General features: G+C 39.6%; 1 protein-coding gene across 8 annotated transcripts in view; it reads left to right on the top strand.

Annotated features, from left to right (window-relative positions):
* CTNND2 (catenin delta 2) overlaps positions 1-26034 on the top strand; it is a 1082982-nt gene that overhangs the window by 888606 nt on the left and 168342 nt on the right. For all 8 annotated transcript variants that reach the window (XM_063451948.1, XM_063451945.1, XM_063451947.1 and 5 more), the window contains 2 exons: positions 18193-18310; positions 25673-25858. In XM_063451948.1, the coding sequence (XP_063308018.1) occupies positions 18193-18310; positions 25673-25858 (304 nt within the window). The remainder of the gene's footprint in view (positions 1-18192; positions 18311-25672; positions 25859-26034) is intronic.

The following is a 26034-nucleotide window of genomic DNA, read 5'->3' as shown; positions in this document are numbered from 1 at the left end:
CTTTATTGCTCAAAAATGAGGCAAGTTGCCATCATATTAGAATACTAGAAAAATTGGATACTTTGGGGAAAGCACTTTGGTAGTTTTAGAAGTCAATGGAGAATGGCCAGACAAATTTAAGCTGAAAGAAAGGTCTACCATGAATACTAGACGTGTGCATTCAGTTTTGACTGAATTGCGATTTGTACAAATTTAGGCCATGAGGTTGATGAGGACCCTGCTCAAAAGAGAAGATTGCAGTCTTGAGGATGGTGGAGTATAAAACCACAAAAAAAGGATAACACTGGAAATAGGAGTGGAAAAGTAGCAGAATTGAAAAGTGAGAGTTCTGTGTCTCTGAAGCACCATACAGATGTATAACCGAGGAAATGACTAGTGCAATGCTCATTTGATTTGGTATTTGGAGTTCCGCTCATGGCACCAAAAAAAAAAAAAATGGTTTATGGAAAAAAAAGATGACTGATGATTAGGGGACAGACAATAAATGTTGAATATATTCACAGATTAAATGAGAAGTAACCAGAGGAGAAAAAAAGGAGAAGTAGTAAGCAAAAAATAAATAAATATTACTCCTGTTTTTTTTCTTTATTGGTTATGCTTTCTAACTTGATCTGAGAACCAAATGGCGGAAAATTGTTTCTATCAATGTACTGATAAAATGATATACATAATATTTATATCATGTATATATTTTGCAGTAAATTGGCTAATTTTTATGCCATTTTCCTTCAATTCATTTTTCCGAGTCTTCTTCTTGGATGATATACAGAAGAACAGAGCCATCAACTGAATGAATGTCAGAGGTTTCAAATGAAATGTAACTTTCAGGAAAAATGGTTTGGCAAAATTAAACTTTTCCATCGTATATGCGTCTAATGAATACTTAATAAAACAATAAGTGAGCTAAAGGTGATCAGAAGAGGATCATTGAATGCACATAACATTTTACTTTGATGTGCATGGGTTGGAACCAGAAGGGCTAGCCATGGACACCCATGAAGCTGATGCTGATTTACTTGATGTCCTTCCTTGCACCACTTTTGATAGGTACTAACCACTGCATACCGAGAACTCCCCACAAGACTTGCATTTTCAAGATGCTCTGATCCAGTCCAGCAATCACTATTTGGCCCCTGTCAGTTACTCAGATATTTTTGCTTGCCAATTTTTCTTCCTTCTAACACATGAAATTCAAGAACTAATTGTTTACCTGCTGGCTAATATATCCCACACCTTGACAGGTGCCATTGTAACGATATAATCAATGTTGTTCACTTCACCTGTCAGTGGTTTTAATGTTGTGACTGATCAGTGTGTACCATAAAATGTTGTATTAATACATAGACCTAGACAGATGAAAGGAAAGATTCTCTTTGGGTCTGTTAGCAGCAGTTCCTCCCAAGATGAAAGGAAAGATTATTTTTGGGTCTGGTAGCAGCAGTTCCTCCCCAGGGCTGATCTCCTTGGAACTCCTACCTCTGTGGTCAGAGTGGTCTAGTATTTTATACAAGTTTTACCCTTTGATCTCTTTCTCCCACCTATAATAGATCATTCTGGAAGATGTGATCAGTTAGGATGGATCTAGTGTAGGATGAGTATTGCTCAGCTTTGGAGATGAGTAGGCTTGGGAAAACAAATACTTGCATTATTATATCTAAATGTTAATTACTCTAGCTGCAACATTTAATTTCTCCTTTGTAAAACTTTGGGAACTAGACTGACACTTTGCCGAATATTACAACTCTGATTTCCTGATATCGATGTATGAGAAACTGGTTAGCCGGAAGACTGTTGTAGGGATGTAATCTACCATTTCTTCCTAGTTACAGCTGCTGTAACTAGATCAGGGTGGAGCTTAGCAATGGAACGACACAGATGCCATTTCATGAGCTTTTTTGGATTTCAAGGCAAATGTTCCCCATCCACTCAGTTAGAACCACAGTAGGTAGGTGGAAGGAACACATGGATGCACTGGCGTAAATACCGTGGTCGCAGGGGTCGCGGCCGCAGCTCTGGTATGTACGCCAGTGTGGCCACATTTTGCTAGCCTCTTCTCATGGGGGATGATGAGTGTGATAAGCATTATGACAACATGAAAAGTAGTTAAAAGCAGTGTGGACAAAGATGTTGGACTAAACCTTATTGATTTCAAGTTTACTATGTTGGATACATTTATTTGACCTATATATGACACATCTAATTTATTGTTTTTTTTTTATAAAACATAAGGTAGATGTTGTATATAAATGTATAAATATGTTTCTCATATATATGCTTCTTTGAATATAATATCTTGGTAGTGGCTTTTAAAATACATAAAAAATATTTGACAAACAACATTTTGGGAGGCTTTGTTAAATGTCAAATATACTACATATTTTATTAGACTACACATGTATACCAGTTTACCATTCCAACATCAATGTATTGTACAAAGTAACATATAACAGTTAGCCTGCAGCAAAGATTCATATAGAAATCCAATAGTGTATTCTTTATTGTACTGTGAATAACTGAAATCTAAGATATTAATTTTCTTACAAAAGCAGCTGTGCAGATTTTTCCTCCAAAGCATGAATTTGTTTTGATTTTTATTATTGTTATATATTTTTTTCACAACACAACCTTATTCCAAATAAAAAGAAAAAATATCTAATTATGAAACAGTATATTTTACAACGATTCCAATGAACTGAAGTAAACAGAAGTACTCCCACTGCTCATCTATATTACATCCAAGTATTAAATTTAAAAAATAGATTTTTAAGACCGGTAATGGCTGTTTTAGAATAAAAAAAAAAATATATATATATATTAAAAAGAATAAAACATAAAATGTTAAACACACAATTTTGTATGCTCCAGTTGTTCATTATAACACTTTAAAGGGAAACTCCAGTGCCAGAAAAACGATCCGTTTTTCTGGCACTGGAGGGTCCCTCTCCCTCCCACCCACCAATCCCCGGTTACTGAAGGGGTGAAAACCCCTTCAGTCACTTACCAGGGGCAGCGACAGGTCCCACGTCGCTGCTTCCTCCTCCCCCGCCGCTCCTCCTTCTGGTTACGTCGGCCGGTGGGCGAGACTGATCTCGCCCGCCGGCCGAGGAGACCTAATGCGCATGCGCGGCAATGCCGCGCATGCGCATTAGCGCACCCCATAGGAAAGCATTGAAAATGAATTTCAATGCTTCCCTATGGGGAATAGAGCGACGCTGGAGGTCCTCACACAGCGTGAGGACGTCCAGCGACGCTCTAGCACAGAAAACCTGTGCTATGAAGCAGGAAGTGTCCTCTAGTGGCTGTCTAATAGACAGCCACTAGGGGAGGACTTAACCCTGCAAGGTAAATATTGCAGTTTTAAAAAAACTGCAATAATTACACTTGCAGGGTTAAGGGTAGTGGGAGTTGGCACCCAGACCACTCCAATGAGCTGAAGTGGTCTGGGTGCCTGGAGTGTCCCTTTAAGGAACATTCATAAGTAGACCTCTCTTTACTTGGAGTGAGTGTACTTGTTCTTCTGTAATATATTGTTATTGACCTAAATGTTATATTAACACTACATTATATCACTACTACTTCTTAAAGTTTTTTTTTCTTTACCTTGCTGCTGTGGTTGTCTATGATAAATAGTTGGCAGAGGAGCTAGCTGTCTTGCTGTCTTTCTTATTCTTCCTGTCTTTGTGGTTGCTTCTTTATTTTCCCTTTTATCTCACTTACTCTCTCTCAATGCACATTGAAATTCACATAGTATTAGATTGGAAGTCAGTTCATCAAAATGTTGAGTTTCCTTACATATGTTTTTTGCTGTTGATCCAAAGTAAGGCAAAAACCCAGTTTAAAGCACAATTTTGCAACAAGCTAGGAAAAAAAATTATTGACCCCAGAATGGCAGTCAGATGTATCCTTGGATCAAGCAGTTATTACCCTACATTGAAAGATTATATCCTTGAATATTCTGTTTTTGCAAGTATGCATCCAGTAGCTGTTTGAACATCGGTATGGACTCTGATAAAACCACCTCTTCAGGAAGAGAATTCCACATCCTGATTGTTCTTACAGTAAAAAAACCTTTCCTTTGCCTTAGACGTTCTCTTCACGGATGAACCCAGGTTTTCACTGTACAGGGCAGATTGCAGACAGCGTATATGGCATCGTGGGGTGAGCGGTTTGCTGATGTCAACGTTGTGGATCGAGTGGCCCAGTATGGTATGGGCAAGTGTATGTTATGAAAAACAAACACAGGTGCATTTTATGGATGGCATTTTGAATGCACAGAGATACTGTGACAAGATCCTGAAGCCCATCATTTTGCCATTCATGCATGACCATCAACTCATGGTGCAGCATGATAATGCACGGCCCCACGTTGCAAGGATCTGTACACAATTCCTGGAAGCTGAAAACATCCCAGTTCTTGCATGGCCAACATACTCACCGAACATGTCACTCATTGAGCATGTTTGGGATGCTCTGGATCGGCATATACGACAGCATGTTCCAGGTCCTGCCAATATCCAGCAACTTCTCACAGCCATTGAAGAGGAGTGGATCAACATTCCATAGGCCACAATCAACAATCTGATCAACTCTATGTGAAGGAGATGTGTTGCCCTGTGTGAGGCAAATTGTGGTCACACCAGATACTGACTGGTTTTCGGACCCCCCTAGACCTCTCCGACAATACAGTAAAACTGCGCATCTTAGAGTGACCTTTTATTGTGGCGAGCCTAAAGCACACGTGTGCAACAATAATACTGTCTAATAAGCATCGTGATATGCCACACCTGTGAGGTGGATCAGTTACCCGGTGAAGGAGAAGTGCTCACTAACACAGATTTAGACAGATTTGTGAACAATAGTTGAGAGAAATATTTAGTTTTTTTAATCGCAAAGTATGGTGGAAACACGGGGGAGGACAGAAGGGGACCTGTGGTGCCAAATAACAATCTTGGGTACTATAGCTAACTTTTTAAATATATGGGACATGTAAACATTGTGTTTAAAATTCTGGGAAGTGGCATTCCTCTTTAATGTATAAGTATATTATGCATTGCAAATTTCAATGTTAAAAGTTGAACTTATGATTCACTTATTTTGAAGAAAGGCATACTTAGGTAACATGTCACCAGGGGTATATATTTATTTTATCACCTCACATCCCTACCTCCCCCCTGAAATGCTCATATTCACAAATACGTTCATTCATATACGGTTTGTGCGAATGTATATAAATGCCGGTGTATGTATGTTTGCCAGTGTGTGTTTGTGTGCAGTATGTGTGGCAGTGTGTGTGTGTGTGTTTGTAAGTTTGTAACAGTGTACGTGTAACAATATGTGCAGTAATGAATTTAGCAGTGTGCATGTGCAGTGTTTAAATCAGTATGTGTGCATGTAACAGTGTGGGCAGCATCATGTATAGTACTTGTGTGCATAGCAGTATATGTGTAGTAGTGCTTGTGTGTATAGTGTGGATGGCAATGTGTGGGCAGCAATATGAGTAGCAATGTGTGTATTTGGGTGATTGTTTGGGTAGCAGTAAGTGTGCACAGTGTGGGTAGCAGTATGTATATGTATATTGTATGTGTATACAGTATGTATATGTTGTAGGTAGGTACCTACTCTGCCTAATGCGAAATCTGTCTCTCTGTAGATAGCATGCAAAATGGATCACACATTTTTTAAATGTATTTACAGGTCAAGGGCAGCATTGAATCCAAAGACAAGAAGGGCAGAATCACTCCAACTATAGCCACCTGTTACATGCTTGACTTGATAGGCTAATTGCATAGCTGCTCACAAATTGAGAAATATGACTTCATAATGAATTTAAAATTGCTTCATCAAGGAATTTGACAGAAGCATTATGACTTAAACTATTGAGACCTAATCTTGCATAATAAATGTACACTGAATTTAGCTCGTTACATGCACTATGCACTCTCTCCAGGACTCAATTTAACAAGTACAGTCTGGTATATTTTCCAAGTGTAATTTTTCTACACAATTAAGGTATTTTACAGAGTGGATGACTTCTAAAAACAAATACGCAGACTATTAGAATATATATATATATATATATATATATATATATATAGCATTGTGTGAGAAATTATGGTATAAAACATATTACAAAATTAAATTAAAAATCTTGTTATGGCAAATTCTAAAAACTTCAATATATGTGTCAGCAAACATGTCATCGTATAAGTTGCACAACAGCAAATCTAGTTAATTCCGAGAGCATGTGCTGAAAAGTGTGAGAAAGGCGCTATCTAAATAATAATAATAATAATAATTCTGTGTAAAAAAAATAGTAAATTGGGGGGGGCGGAGCCAAGCCACGAGGCGGTGAAGTCGCATGCAGCTGAAGCTCCCGTGAAAACAGCGAATATTTGGCTATTACGGCCCTTCATATCACCCCCCAAAATACCAAAAGATACAGGAAAAGAAGGCGAAACCGGTATGGGGCGCAAAACAAAGAAAGCGAAGCCTGACCAGCCAAGACAAGGCCAAGACATTGGGGCCCTGTGGAGACAAGCTCGGGAGGCGGCAAGGCCCAAAATGGCCGACCACGCGGACACATACTCTACCACGAAGAAGACATGCCGACTACTGCACACTTACCTAATCCGGAGACCAAGCCTCCGGACCCGGACAACGCTCCGGTGACTACCTCCGTGCTTAAAACACTACTAGCAGGCCTCCAGACCACCCTACAGGCGGATATGGCCGCCCTACGCACCGAGCTACAGGGCATAACTGGAAGGCTGGGAACCCTGGAGGACGCCTCTGCGGCACGAGACGCACACATCACTGCAATGCAAGCAGAGATCACCGCCTTACAGCGCAAAACCGAAGACTATGACCGGCGGTTCAGCGCTGCCGAAGAAGAGCGCAGAGCCACAAATATAAAGGTACGGGTGCTGCCGGAAGATATACCAGCGGAGGAGCTGCCGCATTATGTCCGCAGACTGCTGACAGAGATACTCACGCCAAAACAATCCAAGGCTATTCCCATCGAGTCTGTGTTCAGAGTCCCGAAACCGGCCAAAGCCCCGGCCACCGCCACTCGTGACCTTATAGTCCGCTTCATCCACCGTAAAGATAAGGCCGCACTCCAAGCAGCGCTTAAAAACAGACCCCAGGTCAATTTCGAAGGCCACTCTTTAACCTTCTTTGCTGACCTGACAGGCGGCACTCTAGCATGGCGGGGATCGTTGAAACCCTTCACTGCCCTCCTCAGGCAAAAGGACATTAAATATAGATGGCGCCTTGATAGATCGCTCATAGTCCTGAAGGGCGAAGACAAATTTGTGGTCCACTCACTTCAAAACGCAAGAGACTTGCAGCACGCCCTGGGAATACCCCGGGAGGCCACACCTGGACCGACACCCCGGGAGAACCCGACCCAGCCACTCAGATGGGACCCAGAGCGCACCAAGACATTTGTGCCACGAAGATCTAGACAGGCTCCCTCTGAGGAAACCGGAGCTTGAGAGGGCTCAGGAGACCCTTCCCACGCGACCCACATTAACCGGGACTGAATGCCACTCAGCTACGGCAGCGTGGCAATGTGATCAGCTGAGAGTCACCCCTGCCTCCCAGTTGAACTTATTCATGACTTTTACCTTTCTTTTGTTCTGATTGCTTTCTAGATGTCTCTCTTATTGTTTTTAATGTTAAATTCATTGCGGTTATACCTGCTACTCTTCAATTGTTAGTACATTACAGCTTAAGTAAGTGAGAGTACATATAGGCACCCCCCTGACCTTAATACACGCTCATATATGCATTAAAACCTAAGGGGCTCCTTACCCCCCCTCCCCTCCCCGGCCTTGGGTAGCCGAAGGGGAGTGAGCGAAGATGCAGCGATTGGTACATCCTACCCCACTACTGCAGTCACAGAGACGCATCCAAACATACCAAGATCACTCTGCTAAATAAAAGCTCGAGAAATAGCCCGACCTACCGTATAGTAACACCTAGTGTCTTCTGCTGCACCCGCCAGCCATCACACAAAATATCTTGCCACCCGCACTCACCACATAGACATAAGTAAGTGACACACACGCTACAGTTACAGACTGAGGCTGCACTGCAGCAAAGACTAGCATACAACATAGGATGTTCCCACTTTTCAACTACGCTACTGCCTTACTATCGCTTATGACCGCTTCATTAAAAAAAAAAAATGTGCTCATGTTCTTACCATGCCCCATTGAAATGATTGTATTGTATACTAATATAGCGAATGGGATGCCTTTGGGGCACCACTCGCATTCTTGTTCAGCATAAAAGCACGAAAAATAAAGAATTAAAAAAAAAAATAAAAAAAAATAGTAAATTGGCTTAGAGGTACACTCCGGATATGTGTTACTATCCATTTTTTTGGTAAAATATATTGCACATATCCCTCAATCTAATCCACCTAAAAAAAAATGTTGAAACCATGTTGTAGCATTACCCGTAAATGCACATTCATTGTTTGCCTTGTAAAACTCAATGAGATTTGCTTTTGCATGCACAGTGCAATCAAGAGCAGAATGTGTAGTGTAAATAAGGTATTTTATAAGGTGACATACACCCTCAAAAAAACTCTTTAAGTGGAACGCTTAACAGTATACGTAGGGGTACGTAAAATCCGGTTCACATGTATGAAAAAATAAAAAAATAATCTAATGGTGAAGTACATAAGGTAAAATAAATAAACTATAAATATAAAGAAAACGAACTCACAAATAAAGAGCCAAGTATGAGACTGGCTTAAACCACAATCGCTTTGGTGTATTTAGGTGACACCTTTCCCTCTTCTCGTTGGTTTCCTTCTGCTCAAAAAGAAAGCAGAGAGATGGACTTCTAGTGTAATAAATAAGACATCATGGGTGAAGTGGTAAATATAATATATATTGCTCACCTTTGTCAGAGCCTGTAAATTAACCTTGGTCTGGGTGTGAATGCAATGTCATTGACCATTTAAAATTATGCCTGATAATATACCGGTAAGCTTGTTATGGAGATCAGATAGATAACTAAAGGTTACACTGTTACTCCAGGTGCCATAACCACTTCAGAAATATAAAGTGTGTGTGATATGTTAAGTTTGTATGTGTAGCATTTTTCCCTGAAATACTGCACACACAGTTTAACCCTTTTGTCCAAGAATTTAGTTTAGATTACATTTCTTGTGGATTGTACAATGAAAGAGCAAAGAGTCAATTTTAGGTGAACATTTTCAAGCTAGTGGTATGTGGAATCCATTAGAAAATGCAAAGCTATGTATTTTGGTGTGAGCAACACAAATCAACTTGGGGATAAGATTAAACAAGAAAAACTTGTAATTAATTAAAGACAACAAACTATTTGACAATGTGCAATGTGCAAGGATACCAGTCCGTTGAGTCATGGAGAAAAAGGATTTCTGTTTTAAAGTATGTTAAAAAAAAAAAAGATATTGCCCTATAATGTGGCAAAAATAGAAATCACTTCAAATTTGATTTTCTTCTTCTGTTAGACCAATTGCAGAAATAGGTTTATTATCTGTTCAACCTGTATGTGTATATATATACACATGTGTATATATACATACATATTTCCTGGCCATATCCATGGCAGCACAACAATGGGTAGCTCCTCCCTATCCCTAATTCGACAGTAACCTATTTAAAACAGAAGGTATAAGTAACTCCTCCTACCCCTCCCACACTCAGTCTTTTTCTTCCTGTCCTATCCCTATAGGACCAACTTAGTCATTTCAGGACAAAAAAAAATATTTTATGGCTTACCTGAGGATAGTCTTTTCCTCTGGCCCCTTGGAGTTCAGCCTCTCTCCCTTGGGAAGTCTCCAGTACACGGCCCTCCACAAAGGTGACCCCTGGTGTGAGGAACACAAATAAACCTAGGGATAAGATTAAACAAGAAAAAAATGTTAATTAAAGGACCACTATAGTCACCCAGACCACTTCAGCTCAACATAGCAGTTTCAGATAAGCCGCTGACAGCCGCTAGAGGCGCTTTCCCGACCCTCAATGCGAAAATCGCATTGAGCACGCAGAACGTCCATAGTAAAGCACTGAGAAATGCTTTCCTATGGGCGGTTTTAATGCGCGTGTGGTTCTGGCCTCGCATGCGCATTCGACTCCACTCGGGAGCTGATGTCGGAGGGGGAGGAGAGGTCACCAGGAGCCCGGCGCTGGATATATGGTAAGTTAAAACCCCTTCAGCCCAGCAGGAAGGGGGCCCTGAGGGTGGGGGGGACCTAAGGATTATATAGTGTCACGAAAACGAGTTTGTTTTCCGGACACTGTGGTGACCCAAGGGGTAGCAGGCTGGAAATGCACATACAGAACATATGGATATACTTCCTTATATCTTATATAGGATGCCTCTGATTTGTCTGATTTAAGTGACCTTTTCTTATTTTTAATCTCTTGTTTTACTTCTCTACTAAGCCACATGTGTTTCAATTTGTTTCTTTTATATTTATTACCCAATGGTACATACTGGGAAATGTACCTTTTTAATATGTGTTTGAATAGTTTCCATGTATCCTCAGTGTTTTTTTTCACTAAGGAGTTTATGCCAGTTGATATGTTGTAGAGCTGCCCTAGTCTAAATTTACTTTTTTTTAAAAAAAATTATATGGTTTAGTATACCCCATGTGCTTTTGATTTTGAGTTTACTTAAAAAATGACCATATTGTGATCACTATTTCCCAAATGCTCCCCTACTTGAATGTTGGTCAAAAGATCAACATTGTTTGTTATAATGCGATCCAGACAAGCATCCTTTCTAGTTGGTGCTTGTGCCAGTTGTGACATAACGGTATCATTTAACAAATTCAAAAACCTTATTCCCCTTGCTGAAGTACTAGACACTCTATCCCAATTTATGTCTGGGTAATTAAAATCTCCAATAATTAACATGTTACCCTGATTTGCAGCTGTCCCAATTTGCTCTAACCGGCATTCTTCCTCATTAATATTTACATTAGGTGGTTTATAACATATCCCAACCAATAATTGATTTCCCTTTGTTTGCCCCAAGCAGATATCTACCCATAAAGCTTCCACATTTTCCTCATCACATTCCACATGCCTAAGTTTTGATTTTAACTCATGGTTGACATACAAACATACCCCACCACCCTTCTTGTTTTTCCTATCCTTCCTAAATGACGTGTACCCATTTAAGTTAACTGCCCAGTCATGTGTCTCATCCCAACATGTTTCTGTTATGCCTATTATATCATATTGTTTAGTGTATGCTATTGCCTCTAGTTCCCCCATTTTGTTATGTAGGCTCCATACATTTATTATTATCATGAGTTATTTGTACTTTTTGTGAATTTTTCATCAATATTACATACCTCCTCTCTTCTGAACTTTTCCCTCCCCTCATCTCCACCCCCCTTATACTGAGCTAAAGCCCATCTCCTTTCTATCCTATTGCTATTTTCTAGGTTGCTTTGACCCTCCCCCACTACTACTTGTTTAAAATTTTCTCCAACCTTCTAGCCATCCTATCCCCCACCGCTTTGGTGCAATCCGTCATGACTGTACAGGTTGTACCCAAGCGCAAAATCGTCCCAGTGCTCTAAAACCCCCAAACCCTCTTTCCTGAACCAAGACTTTACCCACACATTGACCTCTCTAATCTCCCGCTGCCTTCCTGCTGTAGTGTGCGGCACAGGTAATATTTCTGAAAATATTACCTTGGAGGTCCTTTTTCTTTAGCTTACTTCCTAGTCCCCTAAACTCATTCTTTAGGATCTTCCATTTCCTCTGACTTTGTCATTGGTACCAATATGCACCATGACAGCTGGGTCCTCCCCAGCCCCTCCCAATAATCCCTCCACTCTGTCAGCAACATGCAGGACCAGAGCCCCCAGGAGACTGCAAACTGTTTGGTTGAGACGATCAGAGTAGCAGATTACCCTATCTACTCTCTTAATAAAAGAGTTAGCTATCACCACAACCTGTCTATCCTTACCCTCTCAACCCCACCCGTATAAGAGGGGCTGTCCCCACAGCTGTTAGAAGAAACAGCTTCCTGCAGTACAGCTACTCCTGAGCTGATGCTCCCAACATCTTCATTCAAATGGGCAAATCTGTTAGGCTGCACAAGATCAGGACTAGTTAAACCTTTCCTCTTCCCTCCCCCCTGCTTCCTTGTCCCACTGTTACCCAGCTATGTGCCTGCTCACCAACTGTCTCATCTCCTCCCACTACACTACCTGCACCCACTAAGCTCTGCTCAGTGAGCAATAGACTCCTCTCAAGATTGTCAATCTCTCTCAGTGTTGCAATTTGCCTATCCAGATCAAATCTGAGCTTCCAGAAAAGCCACTCGCTCACACCCACCACAGAGGTATGGACCCTGGACAGATTCATCCAGGCATGCATACATGCAGTGGCGTCTCTAGGATTCATTTTTAGGGGGGGCACATGGTGGGCCAGGGAAAAAAGTAGGGGGGCACATTTAACCCCGCCCTCACCGCAGTTTGACTCCGCCCCTGCTGCATGTTAAGCCCCGTCCCCGACACAATGTGTTGTTTTTTTATAATCCCTGGTGGAGAATTCATTATTTTCCACCAAGGATTATTAAAAAACAAACATTTCCCTTGATACAGTCCATACACACACACACACATACTGCTGAGTCCTTACACACACAGAGAGACAGACTGCTGACCATACACACACAGAGACTGCTGAGTCCATACACACATACAGACTGCTGAGTCCATACACACATACAGACTGCTGAGTCCATACACACATACAGACTGCTGAGTCCATACACACATACAGACACACTGCTGAGTCCATACACACACACACACACATACTGCTGAGTCCATACATACACACAGACTGCTGAGTCCATACACACACACAGACTGCTGAGTCCATACACACACACAGACTGCTGAGTCCATACACACACACAGACTGCTGAGTCCATACACACACACAGACTGCTGAGTCCATACACACACACACAGACTGCTGAGTCCATACACACTGCTGAGTCCACACACACACTGCTGAGTCCATACACACACACACAGACTGCTGAGTCCATACACACACACACACACACACAGCTGAGTCCATACACACAGACTGCTGAGTCCATACACACAGACTGCTGAGTCCATACACACAGACTGCTGAGTCCATACACACACACACACACACATCTCAGGAGGAGCACTGGTGGTGGGCTAGAGAAGGGTGAAAAGGGCTGCAGCGGAGGAATAGGGGACTCTTGTTTAGGGGATAGGAGGCTGTACACATATGCGGCCACACACAGTGATATGAAAAAACAATAACACACTGGCACATACACACAGAGAAAAACATATACCTTCACACACATACACTGGCACACCCACAGATACAAACCTATACCTACACATTCACACACAGATACCTACATACACAGATACACATACCTACACATATACACACACACACACATACCTACACATGCACACACACACACATGCCTAAATATACACAAATTGACACACATACCTTCACATACACACACACAGATACAAGGCAATAGAATATACAGACAAAACTCCAGGTACTGAAGATATATTTATTGGAGTATAGAACACCGTACAAGTGCAAACATGCAACGTTTCGGCCCTAGAGGGCCTTAATCATGTTTAAGTCCATCTAGGGCTGAAAAGTTGCACTTTTATGTGGTGTTCTACCCTTCAATAAATACACCTTCAGTACCCGGAGTGTTGCCTGTATATTCTATTACCTTGTATTGTTGGACGGATTAGCAGTGTCTTTCTAATGCAGAACACCTCTGAGGCTGTGGGCCAGAGTGAAAAGCGGAACTTGAGTGCAGTGGTACACACAGATACACACTAACACACAGACATACTCACACATACACACTGACACTCACAGATACACACACATACACACACACATACACACTGACACTCACAGATACAGATACACACTGACACTCACAGCTACACACACATACACACTCACACATACACACTGACACTCACAGATACACACACATACACACTGACACTCACAGATACACACACATACACACTCACACATACACACACATACACACTCACAGATACACACACATACACACTCACACTCACAGATACAGATACACACTGACACACACATACACACATACACACTGACACTCACAGATACACACACATACACTGACACTCACAGATACACACACACACACTGACACTCACAGATAAACACACATACACACTGACACTGACACTCACAGATACACACTGACACTTACAGATACAGATACACACTGACACACATACACTCACATACATACTGACACTCACAGATACACACACATACACACTGACACTGACACTCACAGATACACACTGACACTCACAGATACACAGATACACACTGACACTCACAGATACACACATACACACTGACACTCACAGATACAGATACACACATACACTCACAGATACACACAGATGTACACATACCTAAACATACACACTGGCACACACACAATTTGCAGCTTCCATAATGTTAACCACCCACCCTGCCCCTTCCATACCTTTTGGTTGCAGGGAGGTGACTTTCTGAGGCTGGCTGATCCTGGTGGGAGTCGGAAGCTGCAGAGCTCTCTCTCCTCCCTCCTCCTTCTCTCCCAGCTGCCTGCAGCCTGTGTCTTCTGCGGTCTGTAAGCTGGGAGGAAGTAACAATCACTTCCTCCCAGCAGTCCCTGCAACTTTAAAGGGGCTCGGTCTGCCAAAGGGCTGCAGCACTCGACCGAGCCCCTAATGAGGTAGGTCCACAGTGGGCAGATGCACTATTTTCGGGGGGGGGGGAGGGAGGGGCAAGTTGCCGGCATTTGGGGGGGCCCAAGGGGGGGCCCAGCATGATGTAGGGGGGGCCATGGCCCCCTCTGCCCCCCCCCCTAGCGACGCCACTGCATACATGCAGCAGGAAGTGCATTGAGTAAAACTCACAATCTTGCTAGCACTCATCCCCAGTTACCAATAGCACAAGTGAGACAAACAATAGTTACCCTTTTAGTTTAACCCCTTAAGGACCAAACTTCTGGAATAAAAGGGAATCATGACATGTCACACATGTCATGTGTCCTTAAGGGGTTAAACTCCTGTTGTTTTAACTCCTACTTTAAATAGCCTTCTTTCAAGCAAACTCCAGTAAGCAACCTCTGTGAGTCAGTAATTAGTTTATATTGGCAATACAAATCCCACACAGGTGGAAATTACAGGCATTCCCCCTAATTAGTTCAGCAGCAGCAGCACCCTCAAAGAGGGGAATATAAACAACAAGAGAAAAAAAATAGGGAAATCGTTTTTTAAATAAACAGCAAGGCGAGAAATATAAATAAAAAAGGGACATTTTTTTTTAATTAAAACAGCAAAGGGAAAAATATATATATATATTTTTAAAAGGGATAGGTTAAAAAATAAAATCAGCAAAGATTAAAAATATCTATAAAAAAAGATAGAAAAAGGTTATAATAAAATCCACCAGTTCTCCAAGAAACTCCTGTTGTTTTAACTCCTACTTAAAAGAGACTACTTTAAATAGCCTACTTTCAAGCAAACTCCAGTGAGCAAGCTCTGTGAGTTCAAAATCGAATATGTTCATGAAAGGAACATCCTAACATCAAACCTTTATCTTCTGCATAGGGTGCAAGAGCCAATATTAATATGCTTTTCATTTCTGTGTATCTTCTTCAATACCTCCATGGGATCTTCCAAAGAGTTCCACTTACATCAGGTCCAGTGCCACTCTCCTCTTTCTGAAGGTTTCAATATTGAAAAGAAGGTCTTAAATATAAGGGTTTTTCAGGTGCAGCATTAATACCCTTCTGAAGGCCAGGTAAAACGTATATCCTTATCTACCTTTACAGAGTTGGGATGCATTTTTTTCTTGAATATTTCTAATTACGTGATCATTCAAATTCCTTCTACCAAAGAGGTCATGAGTTCTTCGATCCAGGACTCATCTAGGACTTAGCCACAATACCTCAAAGGTACATGTCTCAGCACTCTCTGATCTTTCTTTTCGCGAAGGGGCTTTGATATGGAGGTATCTAAATATCTGTTGGCTGTTTTTATTTGATCCATCAGTAAACCATTGATCCTGTGGACTTCTCACCCCTTTTCATCATGAGACTATATCTCCACAACTATTTAATGTTAAGGTAGCTCTATCAGTGACATTATCATTGGGCAGAAGGATATCAGCTCTTCAAGCACTATTTGGCATTAAAAATAAAATTGTGTTTCCCAATATAGAATAATCATCAATATGTTCCTGAATGTAGTCTTAAAGTGGCTTCTACTCTCCATATTAATGAGGAAATTATTCTTCCAGCTCTAAAAGCCTAATGATTGTAATGAAGACTCTGTAATGAAACTTTCTCTTGTCCTAGATAGATGTCTTAAGATCTATTTATATAGATTCACTATCTAGCTTTCTTCTGATAGACTATTTATCTTTACTAATTTGCCAGGAGAGGTCTTCATGCCTCTATATAAGCCATCAGCAGAGGGATAGTCTTGATGTTCAGGCTACTAGGCCCTAGGGGTTACAGTACCTGAAGGTCTGTTAACTCCACTAGAGCCGTTTCTCCCTCTCGAGCAACAATGACCAATTTCTCCCTGGAACTTATAGGTAAATTCCAGCTTGGTCATCAACCAATACTTTTTTCAGACATTTTCTTTGGTACATTTGAGTAGGTCAATTTGGTAATGTGGCAATAGTGGGCAATCAGTTTTTAAGTTCCAATGTCCTTATGAGGTGTGTGTGTTTGCACTTTGCATTCATAAAAAGTCTTATATTTATTTCCATCCCTTGGTTATTGCATTGGTATTACCCATTGTTGTGCTGCCATGGATATGGCCAAGAAAAAAGAAAATGTATTCCTACTTACTGTAATTTTATTTTCCTGGTCCTGGTCCACGCCCTGGGATATTGCTGGAAACAAGACTGGTGGGAGGGGGTAGGAGGGGTTACTTATACATTCTGTTTTAATTAGGTTCCTGTCCAATTAGGGATAGGGAGGAGCTACCCATTGTTGTGCAGGAAAAAATATGACAGTAAGTAGAAATACATTTTCTTTATTTATATATATATATATATATATATATATATATATATATATATATATATATATATATATATATATAAAATATATATCAAACACAAATCTGTGTCAGGTCTTAAGACTTGATTTTTCTCACAGGGATTGTGGGCTGGCATATGCAAATGAGTTCAACAAAAAACACATTTTTGCCTCATTATACCACTTTAAACATGGATTCCTTAGAGTTTATGTGCGCTGTATACAACAACTGTGAAACACAACTCAGGAGGAGATGCAAAGCCATATATATACATATATATATATATATATATATATATATATATATATATATATATATGTATGCAATAACAATAATATTTGGACTTATTTATTTGACACATAAATGAAGCAAGTCAAACTTCGAGCCTATATGGGCAAGGAACACTGTCTTAACTAGATTTAATGTAAAATGTATAAATGTACTCGACCAATTTTAGAAATTTGATACACAAGAAGCAAAATCTCCTAACTCAACACCCATGGGTGCAAAACAGTATGATGTTGTATGATATTAATGACTTGCTTAGCTTGTTTTTTTTTTTTTTACTGGTATATGTCTGTGCATGATCAGTATATAAAAATATGACAAGGAAATGGCAAGTTTGTGGAGAGTTTACTTCCACCAAAAAGATCTTAGTACAGGAAAGATCTGGACTGTCTTATTGGGTTTATTCCATTTTTCCTACTCTGATACCAATACAGGAAAGACTGAATGTTGTGTGACACATGATTACATTACTTAAATGGCAATAATTACAAATACAAATGAGATGTTTTGTCATCTTAACACCCTAGTCAAAACTATCATGTTATATAGTGTCCTTTATATTGTTATTAATTAATTAATTATTTTTTAATTGTTATTCATTTTAATACTAATTTTCATTTTCAGTTTAATAAAGTCAGAGTACACCATGAATAATTTCAATATTTACAATAAGCATATACATTAATCATGATGTTACGGTGTCAAGAAATTGAAGTAATTTCCTGTTGAATAATAATTATTTTTCACAGGAATGTGAGCTCTGCTGGAGAAGAAGCCCGTAGAAGAATGAGAGAATGTGATGGTCTCACAGATGCTTTGCTGTATGTTATTCAATCTGCACTAGGGAGCAGTGAAATAGATAGTAAGGTGTGTTTTTGTATTTTGCAACGTCTTGTGGATTTTAATAGCAAATGTGGCCCTCAATGTTATATTGCTGGATGAGCTTTTCAAATTATATAATATTTTTGGAAGAACTTTTTAAATTATTTAAGTCTGACATATATTTTAATTTTGTAATATTTTGACATATTTTATATATGATAGATCTTTAAATATTTGAATAGTTTTGAAAATCATTTTAAAAGTTTACTTAAAAATATTAAATAATTTGAAAAGCTTATCCAACAATATTAAGTCGAGCTCTTGGTCAGAAGACAGGCTAGCTTTTTTGTGGTATAAGTCAAAGGAAATGGTTGTGCAATTCAATATCTATAGATTTAATTACATAATAATGTAATAAATATAGTACGCAATATTCTCTGGTTAATAATATGCATTGTTTTTCTGTGATTGATAGCCAATAGTATAAATAAGCAATTGAGCATCACAGACATGATGTTCTACAATGTCTATATTAGATCTGTGCTGTGTGAAAAAAAATTTGGTTCATCTGAATCAAATCATCTGAGGAATAAAAAACATTTTAAGCTAATCAGGTTTTGTAAATGTGGCATTTTTTCAGAATTTACTCCATGTGATTGTACCAGGAAAAAAAACAATTCAGATTAATAAAATTGGATAAAAAAATGTACTGATTAGTGTACTGCAAACTATGCATGTAATATAAATAGTATGTATATAATTTGCAGCACACTGGGAAGTGCATTTTTATTCTATTTGGTTAACAGCTTAAGAAAGAAGAAGTAGCAAACAGAGGGAAAAATCGAGGAGCACAAAAAAATCGATAATTTTCTATTATACATTTATTATATCAGATACAAATATATAACTATTAATTAGTGTTTTATTGTTCCTTCTTTGTTCCCTCTATTGGTCAGTTCTCCTTTGATTTGTGAATAAAATCAACATTTAGTTACTGTCTTCTAACCATCAATCATCTTTTTCCATCAGTCATCTATTTTCATATTTATTTATTTTTTGGCACCACAGACAAAACTCCAAACCATGAAATAAACTAAACAGCTCTGTTGTTATTCATTCAGTTTATTAAAATGTGGATTAATCACAACTGATTTGAAACCAAATGCACAAGTCTAATATTCATTTTTAAATTGAGTTTGCTTGATTTAGTTAAATGTACATATACGATGTTTACTAAATGTAAAAAAAAAAGTTTATGTTTTAGAACCATTCTAAAAAAATAAAAAAATAAAAAAAAAACATTCAGATGTCTCAAAGGGGCTTAACCCCAAATAGAAGCAAAACAATAAACAATGAAATATGCAAACAGTCTCAGTATGTAAGTGAGACTCTCTGCATAGTCTGGAAAGATATATATAGCGCGGTTGAGTCTGCATACAAAACCTGGCTTTCCAAATAGTATGGTCAGAGACCCCAATCAAACAAAGTATATACAAGTGATACTACAAACCTATGCCAACCCAGAGTAGTATAGAAGAGGGGATAATTTAGTGGATATCCTCACTCCACCCTAATAATAAGCTTTATTGTGATCTGCTATAGGGATATGAGTGCCAAATAACTGAATCTCCATGATCTATACACCCTATGGAATGTCTATGTTAGGAAAAATAAAGGCTCAAAATTTGAGCTATCTCCAGGACAGAGAGAGATGGAAACTGATATAGGAGTAAAAAGTCAGTCAAAATCAGACTGATAGTTTAAATTAAGAAAGCCTCTCTCCCTGTAAAACTAACTAGACAGGCATAGGAAAGAAAAGAAAGAAATTAAATTAAATAGTGATCATGGTGCTACAAACACCAGTGCCCAGTGCAGAGAAAACGCCCAACGTACGTTTCGGTGCTAAGGAGATGCACCTTCGTCAGGGGCCAACATATGACTGATATGAAGCCTCTTAAATACCCTAACTGCCAGGGGACATGAATACCTTATGGCCAATAGGATGTAGGGGTGTGTATCACCAGCTGTCTGTAATATCCTCACTGTCAGACTACGACCGCATCAACCACGAATCATGTGGTGAGTATGGAGGAGGAGTCCAGAGCCGGTCACGTGACCCACCGCGTCGCGCGTCACATGACGCAACCGGCACTTCCCCAACTAGGCGGGACCCACTCGTCATCATCGCTCGGCGGGCCCCAGATGACAGCGGGGCAGAACTGAATTGTGTCAAGATAAGGATAAGCTGAAAGTGCCAATAAATGCAAATAGATGCATGTATGTCCACATCCATGTATATTATTTAATGAGTGGAATATCCAGTCTTGCCCCTAAAACAGATATGTTTAGGGGATACTGTGATACCTGATCTCCTACAAATATTGTAAACAGTAGGAAAAAATAATAATACATATATAAAACAAAATAGATGTAGATATATATATATATATATATATGTTAGTATTTATACACCTAAAGTACGGCCAAGAATGCTCAATATATGTGGTGGAGTTTTTGGTACTTATACATTTTAAATACAGGCAAGAATGTTCAATTAAAGTGATATATCCAGCCCATATATCGTCCCTACTGGGTGAACTTTAGACATATATCTGAAAAAGACCAGATAGTAGTACGGCTGCCAAATGAAAGTATAACCCACAGTATTTTTTAAAAGACACTGGGGGATGTTATCATTCAGCTGGAGGTCAGTACACATATATAAGTACCTTAGGTGTACATCTATTTCCTAATGCCAATGCTGGCATTCTGGCTTAGATTGTCATTGTACGGTATTCATGTCAGAGTAATAAAATATAATAATAATGATGAAGTAAAAAAATAATAATAATAACAGTAATAATGATTAAACTAAAGTGTACACACTGTGAAACAAAACACACGCTATATTTACAAATTTACAAGTGTATCAGGCCAATTCATATCTATCGAGATAAGCATGTACATATATAACGTACAAGGAGCAGAGACACATACGGGTATATAGGTCTCCAAAGTGGTATCAATGGTCTACAATGAAGGGTGTATATGAAAAACCCTCATTTAGTCCAGAGGGTGACAGAGTTTTGAGCTTATAAATCCAGAAGCTCTCCCTTTGGAGTAGCTTCTTATCCAGGTCACCACCTCTTGGTCCCAGTGTAACCCTTTCAATACCACTGAATCTGATCCCTTCAGATGAACCACCATGGTACAATTTCAGATGTTTAGAGACTGGAGTGTCAATTTGTCTTCTGGGGTTAACTGAGTTAACATGTTCCCGTATTCTGAGTTTAAACAACCGGGAAGTTTTTCCCACATAGCGTTTTTTACATGAGAAGGAGACCAGGTATATAAGACCCTTAGACTGGCAATTAAAAAAGTTTTTCGCTCTAAATTCCTGTGCCCCTAGGGAATCCGAGAACGTTTTGGAGGGTCTGCGGATAAACTTGCATGCCTTACATTTCCCACATTGGTATGTCCCTACGACTGGGGACTTCAGCCAAGAAGTTTTTGGGGTGCACTTTTGAGATGACTAGGGACCGAGATATCCTTGATATTACGTCCCCTTCTTGCTTTCACTGAGGCCTTAGGTGTGATTACCTTATGTAGATGTGGGTCCTGATGTAAAAGGGGCCAAAATCTATCCAGGATTTGCATAATTTGATGCCAGCCGGCATCAAAATTCCCTATACATCTTATAACTTCCTATAATGCCACTGGATTATGTTCCACTAGAAGGTCTTTTCGGTCTGACATGAGAGCCCGTTTATATGCATTCTTTAAGCATTTATTCGGGTATCCCTTTTGTTTGAATTGAAGTTGTAAGACCTTGGCCTTTAGTTTGAAATCGTCGAGGGTAGAACAGTTGCGTCTAAGACGCAAGTACTGTCCAGTTGGAATCCCTTTCTTTAAGGAGGGGGGATGGTGGCTAGTCCAATTCAGCAGGTTGTTGGTTGCCGTTGGATTACGAAACGGTAGAAGTAAGGAACCCTTCATCTGTCAGTGAAATGGTGTGGTCTAGAAAATTAATTCTATTGCCGGCAATTTCACTAGTCAGTTTTAGATTAATGTTGTTGGAATTAAGGATGTGAACAAATTCCAAAAACAAGTCAGAGGTATCTGTCCATATGATTAATACATCATCGATGTATCTTTTCCATATTTTAATATACTTTGTGTATTTTGCCATATGTTCAGTGAATACCATTTTAGTCTCCCACCACCTCAGGTGGAGGTTGGCATACGATGGGTTCATCTGAAGGGATCAGATTCAGTGGTATTGAAAGGGTTACACTGGGACCAAGAGGTGGTGACCTGGATAAGAAGCTACTCCAAAGGGAGAGCTTCTGGATTTATAAGCTCAAAACTCTGTCACCCTCTGGACTAAATGAGGGTTTTTCATATACACCCTTCATTGTAGACCATTGATACCACTTTGGAGACCTATATACCCGTATGTGTCTCTGCTCCTTGTACGTTATATATGTACATGCTTATCTCGATAGATATGAATTGGCCTGATACACTTGTAAATTTGTAAATATAGCGTGTGTTTTGTTTCACAGTGTGTACACTTTAGTTTAATCATTATTACTGTTATTATTATTATTTTTTTACTTCATCATCATTATTATTATATTTTATTACTCTGACATGAATACCGTACAATGACCATCTAACCCAGAATGCCAGCATTGGCATTAGGAAATAGATGTACACCTAAGGTACTTATATATGTGTACTGACCTCCAGCTGAATGATAACATCCCCCAGTGTCTTTTAAAAAATACTGTGGGTTATACTTTCATTTGGCAGCCGTACTACTATCTGGTCTTTTTCAGATATATGTCTAAAGTTCACCCAGTAGGGACGATATATGGGCTGGATATATCACTTTAATTGAACATTCTTGCCTGTATTTAAAATGTATAAGTATCAAAAACTCCACCATATATATTGAGCATTCTTGGCCGTACTTTAGGTGTATAAATACTAACATATATATATATATATATATATACATATATATATATATATATATACATCTATTTTGTTTTATATATCAAATAAATGGATCCTCACGACTTTCTCACAGTTAGAATGATGAGTGTATCATGAAAAAGATAAGAAATTGGCATAGTATAGCACTGTATTAAAGTATGAATTAGCTTTTAATGCACTTACAATGTAAAAGGTATAAAAAGGCCCATCAATACAAATCTGTTTGTCCCATCGCTGTGGAGTATGGTAACACTCAAAGAAATATCCAGCAGGAGAAACAGGTACACAATAAAATAAATAAATAAAATACAGTAACAAATAAACAGAGTGAGCTAGGGTCCCGCCTAGTTGGGGAAGTGCCGGTTGCGTCATGTGACGCGCGACGCAGCGGGTCACGTGACCGGCTCTGGACTCCTCCTCCATACTCACCACGTGATTCGTGGTTGATGCGGTCGTAGTCTGACAGTGAGGATATTACAGACAGCTGGTGATACACTCCCCTACATCCTATTGGCCATAAGGTTTTCATGTACCCTGGCAGTTAGGGTATTTAAGAGGCTTCATATCAGTCATATGTTGGCCCCTGATGAAGGTGCATCTCCTTAGCACCGAAACGTACGTTGGGCGTTTTCTCTGCACTGGGCACTGGTGTTTGTAGCACCATGATCACTATTTAATTTAATTTCTTTCTTTTCTTTCCTATGCCTGTCTAGTTAGTTTTACAGGGAGAGAGGCTTTCTTAATTTAAACTATCAGTCTGATTTTAACTGACTTTTTACTCCTATATCAGTTTCCATCTCTCTCTGTCCTGGAGATAGCTCAAATTTTGAGCCTTTATTTTTCCTAACATAGACATTCCATAGGGTGTATAGATCATGGAGATTCAGTTATTTGGCACTCATATCCCTATAGCAGATCACAATAAAGCTTATTATTAGGGTGGAGTGAGGATATCCACTAAATTATCCCCTCTTCTATACTACTCTGGGTTGGCATAGGTTTGTAGTATCACTTGTATGTACTTTGTTTGATTGGGGTCTCTGACCATACTATTTGGAAAGCCAGGTTTTGTATGCAGACTCAACCGCGCTATATATATCTTTCCAGACTATGCAGAGCGTCTCACTTACATACTGAGACTGTTTGCATATTTCATTGTTTATAGTTTTATCTATTGTTTGTCTTTGCAGCTAATATTAAGAATACATCCACGACAAACACATTAGGGATTAGACTTTTTTTATTTTGTTTGTCTCTACTTTAATTGACTGATGGTTGAGTTGTAGTTTGTTTTATTGTCTGTGAAAACTCCATGAATAGTGATGTCCCGAACGGTTCGCTGGCGAATAGTTCCAGGCGAACATAGCTTGTTCGCGTTCGCCTCAGATGGCGAACATATGTGATGTTCGGTCTGCCCCCTATTCATCATCATTGAGTAAACTTTGACCCTGTACCTCACAGTCAGCAGACACATTCCAGCCAATCAGCAGCAGACCCTCCCTCCCAGACCCTCCCACCTCCTAGACAGCATACAATTTAGATTAATTCTGAAGCTGCATTCATTTAGTTTATTTTTTTTGTATTATTTTTTTGTGTTTGTGTTTATTATACATTACCCCCCAGAGCCAGTAACCTGTGTTTATTATACATTAGGTCCCCCCCATTTGTATTTAGAGCCCCCACCTGCCGCTCATGGGTGGGGGCCAGGGGGAGGACAATAGGTCCCCCCCCTTATTTTTGTTTAGGGCCCCCACCCACCGCTCAGGGGTGGGGGCCAGGGGGAGGACAATAGGTCCCCCCAGTTTGTATTTAGTGCCCCCACCCACTGCTCAGGGGTGGGGGTCAGGGGGGAGGACATTAGGTCCCCCCAATTTTTATTTAGGGCCCCCACCACCGCTCAGGGGTGGGGGCTGGTGGGGAGGACAATAGGTCCTCCCCCCTTTTTTACTTTAGGGCCCCCACCCGCTCAGGGAGGGGGGACCCTTTTTTATTTTTTTTCATCACTATTATGGCCAGATAGAGTCCCTGTGGATTTTAAAATTCGCCTGCCCATTGAAGTCTATGGCGGTTCGCCCGGTTCGACAGTTCGCGAACATGTGCGGAAATTCGCGTTTGCCGTTCGCGAAACGAAAATTTTATGTTCGCGACATCACTATCCATGAACATTAAATTAAGAATTTGTCCAGCTGAAAAGTTCAACTTCAGATTTTAAGATTTCTTTTTTTTTCCTCCATACAAGTTAAACATAAGTAAATAAATGTGATACTATTGGGTCTCTATTTTTGAACACAATATTCTTAACATGTAGTTTTATCCATTTTGATTTCTACTGGTTCTAAAACTCTGGAGGCATATTGTTGTACCAATCTTTAGTGTTTTTAATTTTTTTTATTTTTGTATTTAAAGACCGTAGAAAACTGTGTATGTATTTTGAGGAACCTCTCATACCGGTTAGCTGCAGAAACATCTCAGGGACAGCAGATGGGAACCGATGAATTAGATGGATTGCTTTGTGGGGACACCAATGGCAAAGACACTGAAAGTTCAGGGTGTTGGGGTAAAAAGAAGAAGAAAAAGAAATCTCAGGATCAGGTAAGCAGAGATTATCAATATGTCTTACATGTCATTAAATATTCTATCAGTCTGTAACAGACTAGTGTGGAAACCTCAGTTGTTTTATAAACACCTTTTTGATATATCACAATACATGAATACTATTCTAAATGATTCATTAATTGAGTTTCCTAATTAACCTCATTCACTACAAA

The sequence above is a fragment of the Pelobates fuscus genome, chromosome 4 (assembly GCF_036172605.1).
Source record: "Pelobates fuscus isolate aPelFus1 chromosome 4, aPelFus1.pri, whole genome shotgun sequence".
Classification (NCBI taxonomy): domain Eukaryota; kingdom Metazoa; phylum Chordata; class Amphibia; order Anura; family Pelobatidae; genus Pelobates; species Pelobates fuscus.
This window is presented reverse-complemented; position numbering and strand designations above follow the sequence as displayed.